This window comes from Pongo abelii, chromosome 9, assembly GCF_028885655.2.
Source record: "Pongo abelii isolate AG06213 chromosome 9, NHGRI_mPonAbe1-v2.0_pri, whole genome shotgun sequence".
Classification (NCBI taxonomy): domain Eukaryota; kingdom Metazoa; phylum Chordata; class Mammalia; order Primates; family Hominidae; genus Pongo; species Pongo abelii.
Genome location: NC_071994.2, coordinates 111,811,851 through 111,827,854, shown reverse-complemented (window position 1 = coordinate 111,827,854; position 16,004 = coordinate 111,811,851). Strand labels below are relative to the sequence as shown.

Below are 16,004 nucleotides of genomic sequence, written 5' to 3'. Positions count from 1 at the left end.
TGCCCAGGCTGGTCTGGAACTCCTGGCCTCAAGCAATCCTTCTGCCTTGGATTCCCAAAGTGCTGAGTTACAGGTGTGAGCCACCATGCCTAGCCCTAATGTCATTTTTATAAATGTTTCTGTTTCACAGTCAAATATCATAAGATCAATTTCAAGTAATAAACAAGTAGCCAAAGACTGCAGTGATTTCCTCATTTAGAAATTAGGCATACTATAACAGAGATGATATCTAACTCTGCCCAGATAAGCTACGGGGAAAGAAAAAAAAATTTTACAGAGGTCTAGGCTTCACAAAAGAGACCTCATTGTTTCTCTGATTTTAGGCTGAACCACACTGTTTCTGCAAAGCCAGGATGGTGATAGGTGGTGGTAGGTGAGATTGTTTTTACTTATTTTTATTATTAAAAAATTTCAAAATATACAAAAGAAAAGGTAGAGACTTTCACTCAGCCTCAACAATTACCAAGTCACAGCCAATTTTGTCTCTTCTACATCCTCAACCCTCCTCCCCAAATCTAACCACCCTCCAAATTATTTTTAGGCAAATCAAGCCAGGGTGTTTCAACAGCGCCAATACAAGTAAGATTCCGACGGATCCCAGTGACGCTGAATGTACACATCCTTAGTGACAGGAGAGCACAACTCTCTGAAATGGATAGACAACCCCAAAAGTAATTCCATCCAAGAGATTTAATTCTTTCAATCATCAGTGCTTCCTGAAGTTAACAAGTTCTCCATCTCATGTTCTCCACTAAGACTTTTTTTTTTAAGACTTTAAAAAAAAAAAAACAAAAAAAAGAGTCAGACTTCTGATATCCAGTTCCCTATGGATGAAGCTTGGAAGTCATCACTCCATTATAACAATAAGTAAAAAGCTGAACAGACTGGGAAAAAAAAAAAATCAAAAACTCTTCTTTTATCCATGATAAAGATGGACGACACAGGACAAACCACAACACAGGAAAGAGAGAGGTGAGTACAGGGATCACAGCTTACTTGAGCTGAGTCATGAGCAGAACAACTGGGGGAGCCAGTGCCTGGGTGAGAGACCCTCAACTGTAATTGATAAAACCTGCTGGAGCCTCGCTGTGGACAAGTCTGAGAAATAAAAACTCCAGGAGGACCCATTCATAGGGCAGCCCCACACTCATGAGTTTTACTCCAGGAGCTCAACCAAGTTCTCACAGTAAATATCAGAAAAATTCCCTCATGCTTTCAGCAAAACAAGGGGAAAATGAACCATTTTGAAATATGCCTGAGCACTCTGTTCTTAACTAGTTTCTCCTGAGGGTGGGCCTTGTTAATGAGAGTCAAGCCTCCTAGGGTTTTATCTGAGCCTAACTGACCTGAGGGGAGGGCAATGCCCAACTCTAGCCATCCTTTCCCACTTAAGTTGGGGTGAGGGGAAGGCAGAGACTGAAAAGAATTTGTGAAGTTCACAGTCCGGAGGCATAGGCTCACTAAAAGACTGAGACCTACTATAGGTCTTAAGAATGCTTTCCCCACAGCCCCCACCCTCTCACACCTTACCACCACAGCACTAACATCACTAAAGGCCTATTTATAGCAACTCTTTTTATAATACCTGGTACATCATATCTATCATGAAAAAAATTACAAGACACACTAAAAGCAAAAAACATAATTTGAAGAGACAGAGCAAGCATCATAACCAGATATGGCAGGGATGTTGGAAGTATTAGGCCAGAATTGTAATTTAAAATAACAGTGACTCATATGCTAGGGATTCTAATAGATAAAACAGGCAGCATGCACAGATGAGCAACATAATAAGATGGAAATCCTAAGAAAGAACCAAAAAGAAATGCGAGAGAAAAGAACTGCAACAGAAATTACTAATACCTTTGATGGGTTTATTACTAGATTGGACACAGCTGAGGAAAGAATCTCTGAACTTGATGAAAACTTCCAAACCTGACTGAAAACAACACAATAGAACTTCAAGGACTATGGAACAACTACAAAAAGTGAACATACACATGATGGGAATATCAGAAAGAGAAGAGAAACAGAAGCAATGCTTCAAACAGTAATGACTCAGAATTTCCCCCAAACTAATGTCAGACACCAAACCACAGATCCAAGAGCTCAGAAAGCTCCAAGCAGGATAAATGCCCAAGTGAGAGGGAGAGAGAGAAAAAGAGAGAGAGACTGAGACTATACCTAGGCATATCATTGTCAAACTACGGAAAATTAAATATTTTTTTAATCCTGAAAGAAGTGGATGGGGGGCACCTCACCTATAGAGGAACAAAGACAGGAATTACACCTGATTTCTCAGACACCATGCAAGCAAGGAGAGAGTGAAATGAAATATTTAAAGTGTCAAGAGAGAAAAACCACCAGCCTGGAACTCTGTATCCCACAAAATTATCCTTCAAAAGTGAAAGAGAAACACTTTTTCAGACAAACAAAAATTGACAAAACTTATTGCCAGTAGAATTGCCTTGCAAAATATGTTTAAAAGTTCTTTAGAGAGAAAAAAAAATAACGTAAGTGAGAAACTCAGATCTTCATAACAAAGGAAGAGCACATCAAAGGAATAAATGATGGTAAAATAAAATTTTTCTTATTCTTAATCTAAGTTTTTTCAAATTAATAGACCCAGCGTGTTGAATTATGTATGTTTATGTATATATCTTATGTATATACACTTATGTATGCTTTACATAAGTGAAATGAATGACATCAATGATATAAGGGACAAGAGGGAGAAATCAGAATTACATTAGAAGGTACTCACACTACCTGTGAAGTGCTGTAGCATTATGTCATTATTTTAAAATGGGCTTGGATTACTTGTAAACGTATATTGCAAAAACATTAGAGCAACCACTAAAAAAACTGAAAAAGAAAAAAAAACTGCTATGCTGAGAGAAAACAGTCATAAAATGCTCAGAACCACAAAAGGCAGAAAGAGAGGAGACAAAAGTAAGAATAACAGGGGCAACTAACAAAAAACAGTAACGAATACATTAGATATTCATCCAACTATATCAATAATCACTTTCAACATCAGTAGCCTAAATGCATCAATTAAAAGAGATGTTGTCAGAGTGGATCAAAAAACAAGACCCAACTGTATGCTGTCTACAATAAACCAACTTTCAATATAAAGACACATAAATTAATAAAAGTGGTTTGATAAAAATATATCATGCTAACACTAATCAAAAGAAAGCAAAAATAGCTATACTAATGTCAGACAGAGCAGACTTCCAAGCAATAAACTTATCAGGGATAAATGGCATGACATAATGATAAAGAAGTCAATTCTCCAAAAAGGCAACAATCCTTAATGTATAGGCTCCTAACAATAGAGCATCAAACTATGTGAGGCAAATACTGATAGAGCTGCAACCAGAAAGATGAATCCACTGTTAAAATTAGAGACTTCAACACCCTTCTATCAGGAATAGACAAATCCAGCAGGCAGAAAGTCAGTAAGAACACAGTTGAACTCAACAATACCATCAATCAACTGGACACAACAGACATCTAGAGACTACTTTATCCAACAACCTAATACACATCTTCTCAAGCTCACATGGAACATTCACCAAAATAAAACACATTCTGGGCCATAAAACACATCTTAACGAAATTAAAATAATAAAAATCATACAATATCTGCTTTCAGACCACAATGGAACTAAACTAGAAATAACAGAGGCCAGGCACGATGGCTCACACCTGTAATCTCAGTACTTTGGGAGGCTGAGAAGGGCAGATCACCTGGGGTCCGGAGTTCAAAACCAGCCTGGCCAACATGGTGAAACCCCATGTCTACTAAAAATACAAAAATTAGCCGGGTGTGGTGGCACGTGTCTGTAATCCCAGCTACTCAGGAGGCTGAGGCAGGAGAATTGCTTGAACCCAGGAGGTGGAGGTTGTAGTGAGCCGAGATCATGCCACTGCACTCCAGCCTGGGTGACAGATCAAAACTCTGTCATAACATAACATAGAAATAGCATAAAGGTAACTGGAAAATTCTAAAATACATGGAGATTAAACACACCTCTAAATAACACAAGTCAAAACAAAATCAAAATACTTTAAAATTTCTCTTGAATTAAATAAAAATGAAAATAACTTGGCAAACTTTGTGGAATGCAACAAAAGCAGTACTTAGAGGGAAATTTATAGCACTGAATGCATATACAGTCATGGGCCACATAATAGTGTGTCAGTCAGTGATGGACTGCATATACAACAGTGGTCTCATAAGACTGTAATGACGGCCAGGAGCAATGGCTCACACCTGTAATTCTAGCACTTTGGGAGGCCAAGGCAGGAGGACTGCTTGAGCTCAGGAGTTCAAGACCTGCCTCAGCAACATAGCGAGACCTTGTCTCTACTAACAATAAAACAAATTAACCAGGCATGGTGGCGCAGGCTACTTGGGAGGATCACTTAGGCCTAGGAGACTGAGGCTGCAGTGTGCTAGTGAAGCTGAAAAATTTCTATCACCTAGTGATGTCGCAGCCATCACAACACTATAGGGCAATACATTACTCATGTGTTTATGGTGATGCTGGTGTAGGCAAACACACTGCACTGCCAGTTAGGCACTTACAGTTAGGTATGGTACATAATACTTGAAAATGATAAACAACTATTACTGATTTATTCACTATACTTTTTATTTTACAGTATTTTCCTTCTACTTATAAAAACACCTTCAGGCAGGTCCTTCAGGAAGTATTGCAGAAGGAGGCATTGTTATCATAAATGATGACAGCTCCATGCGTGTTACTGACCCTGAAGGCCTTCTAGTGGGACGATGTGAAAATGAAAGACAGTGATATTAATAATCCTGACCCTGTGTAGGCCTAGGCTCCATTTAAAAAAAAAAAAAAAGTTTTAAGGGAAAACAAATATTTTTAACCAAAAAAAGCTTATAGAGTAAGGATATAAAGAAAATATTTTTGTGTAGCTGTATAATGTGGGTTTTAAGCTAAGTGTAATTACAAAAGAATCAAGAAGCTAAAAGTTTATAAAATAAAAAAAGTTACAGTAAGCTAAGGTTAGTTACTGAAGAAAAAAAGTTTAGTGTAGCCTACGTGTACAGTGTTTACCAAGTCTACAGCTGTATACAGTAATGTGCTAACTCTTCACATTCACGCACCACTCACTGACACCCAGAGCAACTTCCAGTTCTGCAAGCACTGTGGTAAGTGCCCTATGCAGGTATGCTTTTCACCTTTTATACTGTATTTTTACTGTGCCTTTTCTATGTTTAGACATGCTTAGATACACAAATACCTACCATTGTGTTCAACTGCCCACAGTATTCAGTGTACAGCATGTGCAGTATTCATGCTGTAAAGGTTTGTAGCCTAAATGCAAAGGCTATACCATATAGCCTAAAATTAATGATCCATTGCTCAAACTTATTCCCATCATTAAGCAACATATGACTGTATTAGAAAGAAAGTACCTAAAAATCAATCATCTACAGTTCCAACTTGGGAAACAGAAAAGGGATAAATTAAATCAAAAGCAAGCAGAAGAAATAAGAACTAGAGTAGAAATTACCGAAATTGAAAACAGGAAATCAATAGGGGGGAAATATTAAACCAAGAGCTGGTTCTTTGAAAAGAATAAACAACTTAAAAAAGTCATAAGCCTATAACCATACTAAGAAAACAAAAGGATACAAGTTATTATTAGAAATGAAAGAAGGAATATCATTACAAATCCCATGGACATAAAAAGGATAAAAAGATTATGAACAACCTCTATGTCCACATATTTGATAACCCAGATGAAATGGACCAATTCCTTGAATGACAAAATCTGCCAAAACTCTTACAAGAAATAAACACTTTCAATAGGCTACTATCTATTAAAGAAATTGAATCAATAATTCATAACCTTCCAAAACAGAAATCACCAAGCCCAGATGGGTTCGCCCATAAATTCTACCAAACATTTAAGAAAGAAATATCAATTTCCTATAATCTCTTTCAGAAGACAGAGTCAGAGGGAATACTTCCTAACTCATTCTATGAGGCCACCACAGGGGAGAAAAAACTACAGACCAATATCACTCATAATGATAGATGCAAAAGTCCTCAACAAATACAAAAAACCTACTGCTAATATCATACTTCATGGTGAGAAAGTGGAAGCTCTCCTGCTAAGATCAGGAAAAAAGCAATGATGTCCCCTCTCACCATTGCTGTCCAACATCATTCTAGAAGTCCTAATTAATGCAATAAGACAAGAAAAGGAAATAAAAGGCATACCGATTGGGAAAGAAATAAAACTGGCTTTGTTCACAGATGCATGATCATCTATATAGGAAATCGAAAAGAATGGACAAAGAAACTTCTAGACTAATAAGCAATTATAGCAAGACTACAAGATTGAAGATTAATATACAAAAGTTAATCACTTTCCTGTTTTTATCACAAATGAAAAAGAGAACATCACCACAAATCCCACAGACACCAAAAGGATAAAAAGACTACTATGAACAAATTTGGAAGGCCAAGGCAGGCAGATTGCTTGAGGCCAGGAGTTCGAGACCAGCCTGGCCAACATGGCAAGACCCCATCTCTACTAAAAATACAAAATTTAGCCAGGCATGGTGGCACATGCCTGTAACTCTAGCTTCTTGGGAGGCTGAGGCATGAGAATTGCCTGAACCCAGGAGGTACAGGTTGCAGTGAGCCAAGATTGCAAGACTGCACTCTAGCCTGAACGACAGAGCAAGACCCTTTCTCCAAAAAAAAAAAAAAAAAAAAATACTATGAACACCAATTTACCAGCAATAAATAAGTGGAATTTGAAACTAAAAACAATACCATTTACATTAATAGCACTCCAAAAAAATGAAACATTTAGGTATAAATCTAACAAAATATTAGCAAATTGAATCCAACAAGGTATAAAAATAATTATACATCATAACCAAGTGAGATTTATCCCAGGAATGCAAGGCTGGTTTAACATTCAAAAAAAAAAAAAAAAAGACCTTAATGTACTCCATCACATCACCAGGCTAAAAAAAAAAAAAAAAATCACATGATCTCATCAGATTTTTTTTTTTTTAAACAAAATTCAATATCCACTCATGATCCTTTTTTTTTTTTTTTAAACTCAGTAAACTAGGAATAGAGGACAATTTCCTCACCTTGATAAAGAATATCTACAAATGCTGGCAAGAATGTGGAGCAACAGGAACGCTCATTAATTGCTAGCAAGAATTCAAAATGGTGTAGCCACTTTGGAAGACAGTTTGGCAGCTTCTTACAAAACGAAACATATTCTTACCTTCTGGCCCAGCAATCAAGCTCCTTGGTAATATTTATCCAAAGGAGTTGAAAATTTATGTCTACACAAAAACCTTCACATGGATGTTTACAGCAGCTTTACTAATAACTGCCAAAACTTGGAAGCAATTAAGATGTCCTTCAGACCTTTGAAAGCTGAACGAATCCAACATCCACCAGTTGTAAGACTTAAGTAGGATTAAGGGAACTGCTGAGAAGAATCTAATTGTAGCTTTTTGGTTTTAATATTACTGATGTGGTTTTACATATTTTTATTAAGGTAATGAGAAGATCTTTTCTCTTCTTGATCTATCTTTAACCCTCTATTTAGTAACCTATAAATGACATTCTTTATATAGCACCTTATTCTCCCTGACCCCTCAGAATTCAGACAACTTACCAGCTTTTATGGCAATATGGTTATCTGCATAAAATCAATACAAATCTGTCCTTTTTATAACCAGGCTATAGCTGGTTATATTAACAAGGTCAAAACAAAACTAACAAAAAAATCTCCTTCAGTAGGTAAACAAAAACTGTTGCATCCAGACAATGAAATGTTATTCAGTACTAAAAGGAAATGTACTATGAAGCCATGAAAAGACATGGAGGAAACTTAAATGCATACTACTAAGTGAAAGAAGCCAATGTGAAAAGGCTAGGTACCGTATAATTCCAACTATAATATATGACATTCTGGAAAGAAAACTATGGAGACAGTAAAAAGATCAGTAGTTGTCAGAAGTTCAGGGGGAGGGGAGGGGAATAAATAGGCAGAGCACAGGATTTTTAGAGCAGTGAAAACTGCCATATGATATTAAAATGGTAGATATGCATCATTACACATTTGTGCAAGCACACAGAATGGACACCACCAAGAATGAACCCTAGTGTAAAAACTATGGACTTTGGTGAATAACGTCAACATAGGTTCATCAATTGTAGCAGATGTATTCTGGTGGGGGACATTGATAATGGCAGAGGCTGTGCATGTTTGGGGAATGGGGTATATGAGAACTCTATTTTCCTCTCAATTTTCCTGTGAACCTAAAACTGTTCTAAAAAGAGCCTTTTTATAAAAGTCAAACCAGGCAGTTGAATAAATTAGGGGAAGGAGCGAATTAGGTGCACATAATTAAGCAAACAATTTCATGCCCTCATTTTCCTAAAAACATAAAGACAAGAAGTAGCTCTTACTTGATTTCCTTCACAGGTACTTTCTTCTGAAGAAGCTGCTGCACCATAGCTTTTTCTGAGGGAAGCAAAATTAATAAAGCTTCACCATCCTCTTTGTACCTAAACAAAAAGAAACAAAATCTTTAACACATCGATGCAATCTGCATTTTACGTTTTAACAGAGTGATGCATAGGTAAACATGGAAACCAGTTCATCTAACCATTAAATGTCAGAGACTGGCTTTTAATCTCTGATAACAGAAAACTAGGGCTCTGAACACCTCATATCATTTTCATCACTAGTTATCATTCCTAGTGACTTTTAGGCTGTTCCACAGAAGATGATCTAAATTCTAAGAAAGAAATCAATTAAAGAGATTTTCTTAAATAGCTCTGTACCCATATAACAAGGAGACAATTTCTCACTCAAGCCACTAGAGGATCATAATAAAGTTAATCTTTGAATAAATACAGCACCCAATATATACTTTTAAAAAAAAAATCAATTCCTCTTCCTGGGGTTTTTACTTACACCTTGGAAGTAAAATTGTTCTGAAGCATTAGTTATAAGAAATAGATCTCTTCGGCCGGGTGCAGTGGCTCATGCATGTAATTCCAGCACTTTGGGAGGCCGAGGCGGGTGGATAACCCGAGGTCAGGAGTTTGAGATCAGCGTGGCCAACGTGGTGAAACCCCGTCTCTACTAAAAATGCAAAAATTAGCTGGGCGTGGTGGCGGGTGCCTGTAATCCCAGCTACTAGGGAGGCTGAGGTAGGAGAATTGCTTGAACCTAAGAGATGGAGGTTGCAGTGAGCTGAGATCATACCAATGCACTCTAGCCTGGGCAACAGAGCAAGACTCTGTCTCAAAAAAAAAAAAAAAAGAAAGAAAGAAATAGAACTGTTCAAGTAAAACGCTTGCCTCCAATCCATGTTACTTCTCTTCCCTCACCTAGTAAAATCTTATTTCATGCTGCATCTTCAGAAATTTGTACTGACATGGGCCACAAGACATCCTGTAGTTACTAAGCTTCTTGTGCTACTTGCACACAGATTTTCCCAACACCTTAATGTCAGCCATTACATACAAGCAGTAAAACAGAGAACACAATTGGATACTTGGAGAAATTTTTTAAATAAAAAGAAGAAAAAAATCTCAAAGCACTCTCACCAGGATTCATACTATAAAATGTGAGAAGCAAATAAACTTTTTACTGAGAAACTTTGTGGTGGGTGGGCATAAACTGTAAAGAACATAAAGAAACAGAAGATGAAAATCCCTGTCTCCAGTGATCTAATGTTCCTGTTAACTAGAAAAAACAAACACACAAGCAAAACAGTCAAGAGAACAGTCACAAAACAGTAAATAAGTAGGTGCTAAAGGACAACCATAGGCAATAAACACCAACTCAGAAAGGAAAAGAGGCCATTCGGGGTTAGCCAGAGAAAAACAAAAATATGTCATAGAATATGAAATGAAATTTCAGGTGGGCCTTGAAGATGGAAAAGAAATACAAGTTTAAAGCTGTCCCCCTAGGCAGTATTGGACTAAACCATCCATGCAGTCAGAAGTCATTAGCATCTAAAGTGGTGAAGAGAATAAGGTACTACAAAGGAGGAGAATGGCATGAACAAGGGAGTGGAAGCCAGAAAATACAAGGAAAATGTATTAGAGTGAATAAGAAAAAGAGAAATTCCACTGAAGCCAGGGTACACAAACAGCAGGAAAGATTGCTAGAAAGGTACATTAGAGCCTGCTTTTAGAGGCCCCAGAATGTCTCTGTATGCAGAGATTGAAAACCACCAATATGTAAGTAGAATTTTATCATCAAACGCTGGAAGGAAAAACTGGCTTTGACATACTGAGAGGTGGCACTGCCTGAAGAAACCAACATCTACAAACGCTGGAAGGAAAAACTGGCTTTGACATACTGAGAGGTGGCACGGCCTGGAGAAACCAACATCTAAACTGAGACCTAAAGAATAATTAGGAATTCGTCCAACATTAGGGGAAGGGATATAGATGGGGTAGTCGAGTTTTCCATGGGATAAGGCACCATTTGAAAGTCCAGTGGATACTTTCATCTTCTTCACGCCTATTTGCTTTTTCTAGTCAACAGACAGGGGACAGAGTGAGGCTGAACATACAATTTACTACTTTCACCAATTATCTGTTTTAGAGCTGAAAGACTAGTACCAAATACTTTCCTCATAGTATTTTAACACTAAATAATATGACTCAAAGTTCTTCATCTTCATTCACTAACAAAATTATGAATTTAAAGCAGACCCCTAAGCAGTATGGGACCAAACCATGTATGAAGGCAGCATGTACTAGTACATGAAGCAGTGAGGTGACACACTGAGCAGACAAGATAATGGAGAGATGTCGTAACTTCTGAAGCTCTCAGACTCCACCAAGGAAAGAGTACCAGTCCAAAGAGGACAGGAATCAGTTAATGCTGACTCCTAAGCAGTACACTTCCAAAATGCCCTTGAGGCAGCCAGACTCTTGAGGTTAAGCGAATTACCTTCAGAAGTAGAAAGGCTTATTCTGTTTGGAACCATTAGGAAGGAGGAGAACAGTGGGCTGAGGGCTAGGCAACAGTCAATCCTTTTAATACTCTATATTCAAGTTCATAGATGGCAAGATGAAATAAATAGGCCCACAAATCTACATAGGGCAAGAACTGTGGCAAAGAGTAAGAGAACCTAGGAGACCAAAAAGGCATTCACTCAATGTTCTCACGTTCCAACTGACTCCTAGAAAGGAATAATAAGGCTAGTCACACCTCTGTCCATCTCATCTACTCATTCCCAGGGAGCACCTGGGAGGATGAGTCAGGACTAAAGTCACAAAGGGCCCATGATCAAACCTTTTAAAGCCACAGCTAACAGAATATATATAGAAGGCTACACAAGGTTAGGACAAATAGTAACAGTGGAATTTTAGAAGAAAAAGACTCCCAATGGAAAATGGAAAATACCCAAAGTCAAATCCATAAGGCAAGCACCCATTAAAAAGATCACTGGCCATTTTACCTATTTTACATTACACACATCTTTTCCCTAAAACATAAACCACAAGTTATCTCCCACACACTAATACCAACAGTTCCCCAGTAAGCTTTTATTCTAGAATAAAAGCACTTTTTAAAAGAAGGCATAAGAACATTTCACTTTTTTAAAAAATGCTTGCAAGAATAAAGTCTATTTACCCATGAGCGAGCTTTTAGATTTCAAAAGCAATATTCAAGGCCCAAGGCTAAACATATAAGAAATAAATGTTCTTCAAAAGATCTACACTTTAGGCCAAGCGCGGTGGCTCAGGCCTGTATTCCCAGCACTTCGGGAGGCCGAGGCAGGTAGATCATGAGGTCAAGAGATCGAGACCATCCTGGTAAACATGGTGAAACCCCGTCTCTACTAAAAATACAAAAATTAGCTGGGAGTGGTGGCACGCACCTGTAGTCCCAGCTACTCGAGAGGCCAAGGCAGAATTGTTTGCACCTGGGAGGCAGAGGTTGCAGTGAGCAGAGATTGCGCCACTGCACTCCAGCCTGGAGACAGAGTGAGACTCCGCCTCAAAAAAAAAGATCTACACTTTAAAAACTCTATATTTAGACAGATTTGTTTTCAAAACATATTTATTTCAAATTGATAAATTGTATTTATCATGTACAACATGATGTCTTAAAGTATATACACATTGTGGAATAGTTAAGTCTAGCTAATTAAAATATGTATTACTTCACAGAGTTATCATTTTTGTGGTGAGAACATTTAACATCCACTCTCAGCATTTTTCAAGAATACAATACAGTATTATTAACTAGTCACCATGACAAATTATCTTGAGACTGTCTAGCCACCCGATAAAAAGCATCTGAAACAAAATTTCATTTTTGCCATCAGTATCAATACTATATTTAATTTATGCAGCTCTTCCAAATTTATGAAAAACATTTTTTTGTATTAATATATAAACTTGCAGATCTTAAAAGCAAGCTATCAGTAGGAAGTAGCAATACAAAATAGTATTTCTGAGACCCCAAGAGGTTGGCCTAAAATCAGCTGGTTACTAAATATCAGAGACTTTAAACTTCTAAATCCACCACTTTTTCAGTTATACCAGAATTCCCTCCAGAAACAAGAATACTCAACAGACTGGTCATGATTGTCTAGCTGATATCAGGAAGCTTATCTCCACATCCTGCAGCTCACTAGTATTTCTAGTTAAAATAGGAATCCAGTCCATTGGCTTGGGTGTACAAGTTAATTCTTCCACTGAAATAACCTTCAAACAAACTAGAGCCAGAGGCAGGAAAAAAGCCCTGCCATTCTAGCAATAATTTGCCTTCTACCCATGAGCCAATAATCTTTAACTACTCAAATTCAGATTATCCAACCCATCAACTCCATTCTAGTTGGGTCTTTAACTGTCCCTTAAACTTTGCTCAGTCATCCTTTCCACTGTTGTCCTACCATGGTCTGTGATACGCTATTCACAACTGCCTAGCCACCCTCAGTTCTCTTAGCCGGGTTCTCCATGTTACAAGTCAGGTTACAAAAAGTTTATTTAGAACAATCCCATTTTTGTAACTAGAAAAAATATATACAGACGTACACGAAAAAACATTTCTAAGTGGTGGATTTTAGGTGATTTTAATTGTTTTGTCATTATTGTCTAGAATCTGTATAGTGAGTAAGCATTATTTTTGTAATACAAGTTATTAAAAATAAGTTTTTTTAAAAACTATGTTTTTAAGACCTATATCTTTTGTTTCACTCTTACCTCATTTAACATACATCCTAGTACTACCAATATCAGTATATTTCCTTATCTTGATTATTAAATTTGAGGACATGTATACATGTGTCATGTGTCCCTAACACATGCACAACAAATATTTGGTGAGTGAACACTAGAAGCTGTTTCAGCAGATAAAACTCCAAACTTAGCCAGGTGCAGTGGTTCATGCCTATAACCCCAGCACTTTGGGATGCCAGGCGGGTGGATCACCTGAGGTCAGGAGTTTGAGACCAGCCTGGCCAACATGGTAAAACCCCGTCTCTACTAAAAGTACAAAAATTAGCCAGGTATGGTGGCGCACCCTGTAGTTCCAGCTACTCGGGAGGCTGAGACAAGACAATCACTTGAACCCGGGAGGCGGAGATTGCAGTGAGCCAAGATCGCGCCACTACACTCCACTCTGGGCGACAGAGTCACAGACACTCAGAAGAAGAAAGAAAAAAATACCAGATTTAGAGTCAAAAGAACTGGGTTCTAGTCCTGTTGTACTATTAGCTGCATAACTTTAGATAAAATAAATCACTATTTACTACATTTTCTTATTTCTACATTATACAATTGACTGATTTATGTCCCTTTAGGATCTAAAACTCTACAACTTTGACTACTGACATGCTCATCACTGTTCACAATACAATAATCAAGAAGTGGAGAAAAGGAGACATTTGTTGGTTACGCTCTACTATTGCACAGTCCTCTCTTTTTCCTGCCCTGTATCTCCTTCTATTCTCCCTATACCTCAGCCTTACCTGTGACAACCATCCCCAAGATTTCATGTCACTGGGGGAGAACAGTGCAGTCTGTTATGCAGGCGCAGAAAGACAGCCATAAGGGATCTGAGTCCAACTGTTCTGTTCCTCCTGCACAACATGGTACAAAGGAGAGCTTATTCCAGGAAAAAGGGTATCTCTGACTTATGGAATGTCTGAAGATTCTATACTAGATTTAAAAAAGGAAAAAAGAACAGGTTTGGAAATATTCTGGAGAAAAGAAAGTCATCTGCACCTTAAGATCTCAAATAACAAACAGGTATACCATGTAAGGCCCAACAGTGACAAATGAAGTTCACTGTAAGTAATTAGAGAGAAACCAAGCTGGCTAATACATATTGCATGGAAAGCTTCTAGCACTGATTAAGAACAAGGATTTATGGGGTTCACAGAGAAAGGGTAGAAATCATTAAATTCTATCAACTTTGTCCCCTGAAAAGAATTTTTTTTTAAAAAAAAAAAAAGGCTAAATTGTAACAGATTAAGAACAAAAAGAAACTGCAAATCAAAGTGGTACTGATACTACCTAAAATTATACTTCCAGGAAATAAGAGTTAGATACAATTAACCCCATTTTACCAGAGAAGAAACTGAGGCTTAGAGAAGTTAAAGACTTGTCCAAGGGTACACGGTCATTAGGTGACAAAGTCAAATTCAAACCTAAGATTCCTGACTTTCTAAAGGCAGTGATGGAACAACTACAGGATGTCTATCTCTCCTAGTCCAAAGAAAGAAAATGCATATACTCTTAGTTCGTCTTCATGACCACAAATGTCAACAAATTTGAAGACACCTACCTTTCTTCTCCCAGTAACTGGGTCTCATGCATTCTAGAAGCCCTGCATGGGAGCTGTAGGGCTGCTCTATTAGATGTAATCCATTAGATGTAAACAGCTGGATCAGGGCACACTGGCAAGAATGAGTTCTAAAGTCAGAAAGACCTAAGCATAAATCCCAGGCCTGGTACTTACTAAACTGAGAAATCGTAGACATAATCTACCTCGAAGTCTCTGAGAAAGGGTTTCCTAATATAAGAACCTCTTTCATGAGTTGTTCTATAGGCTGAGTTTATTCATACAAATATTTATTGAGTTTGGGAAGCAAAAGGCTAAACCATAGTCCATTCGTTCTTTGTGTGATACAGGGGTAGGAGGTAGGGAAGAGGATGCCCTGCGCTCCCTCCACCCCAATAAAAGTGATATGGTCAAATCTCCTAGAAAACATATTAATGACAGATCTCCAGGGAAACAAACATGGTATTTGCTAGGTGAGAGTTCTCACCTATGAGAGGCTTTTAATAGGATGTACCATGGTTGTTCACAATTTACGGATTTGAAAGTATGTTTCTCTGGTGGGCTTTGTAACTGAGTATACAAATAGTCCATCTATGCAAGTGTCCATCTAACCACACGTTATTTAGAGTCTTCTATGTTAACCTGGGCCAGAGCATGCCCTAATTTGGCAAGAAAATAACCAGGGAGCTATAGTGGAGATCCCACGCCTCTTCTTGTTTCACTTCTACCTCAGGATTGCTTTTATCCTTGAAATCAGTGGTAAAATTTGATGTTGGGTGTGGTAGGCAGCGTATAAAACAACTCCCAATAATCTGCACCTCCTGGTATTGACACCCTTGTGTAGTCCCCCTACAAGGAACAGAACTGACATGCAACCCCAGGATGTTACAGGAAAGATGGACTGTGACTTCCAAGTCTAGGTCATGAAAGACATTACTGCTTCATCTTTCTCTCCCTCAGCTGTCATTTGCCCTCTCTGATGAGGTCAGTTACCATGTTGTGGCTATCCTGTGAAGTAGACCACATGAAAAGGAACTGAGAGATGCCTCTGACCAACAGCCAAGGAGGAAATGAATTGGGAAACAACCATGTGAATAAATCTGAGAATGAATGCAACCCTAGTTGAACCTTAAAGTACCATCTGACACCTT

General features: G+C 38.0%; 1 protein-coding gene across 3 annotated transcripts in view; it reads right to left on the bottom strand.

The window, feature by feature from the left end:
- Window positions 1-16,004, bottom strand: part of DDX10 (DEAD-box helicase 10) — a 282,375-nt gene that overhangs the window by 233,256 nt on the left and 33,115 nt on the right. For all 3 annotated transcript variants that reach the window (XR_008510930.2, XM_054523817.2, NM_001133335.2), the window contains 1 exon segment: window positions 8,499-8,597. Coding sequence is in view for 2 of the 3 variants with exons in the window: in XM_054523817.2 (XP_054379792.1) it covers window positions 8,499-8,597 (99 nt within the window). In the remaining variant the exon portion in view is untranslated.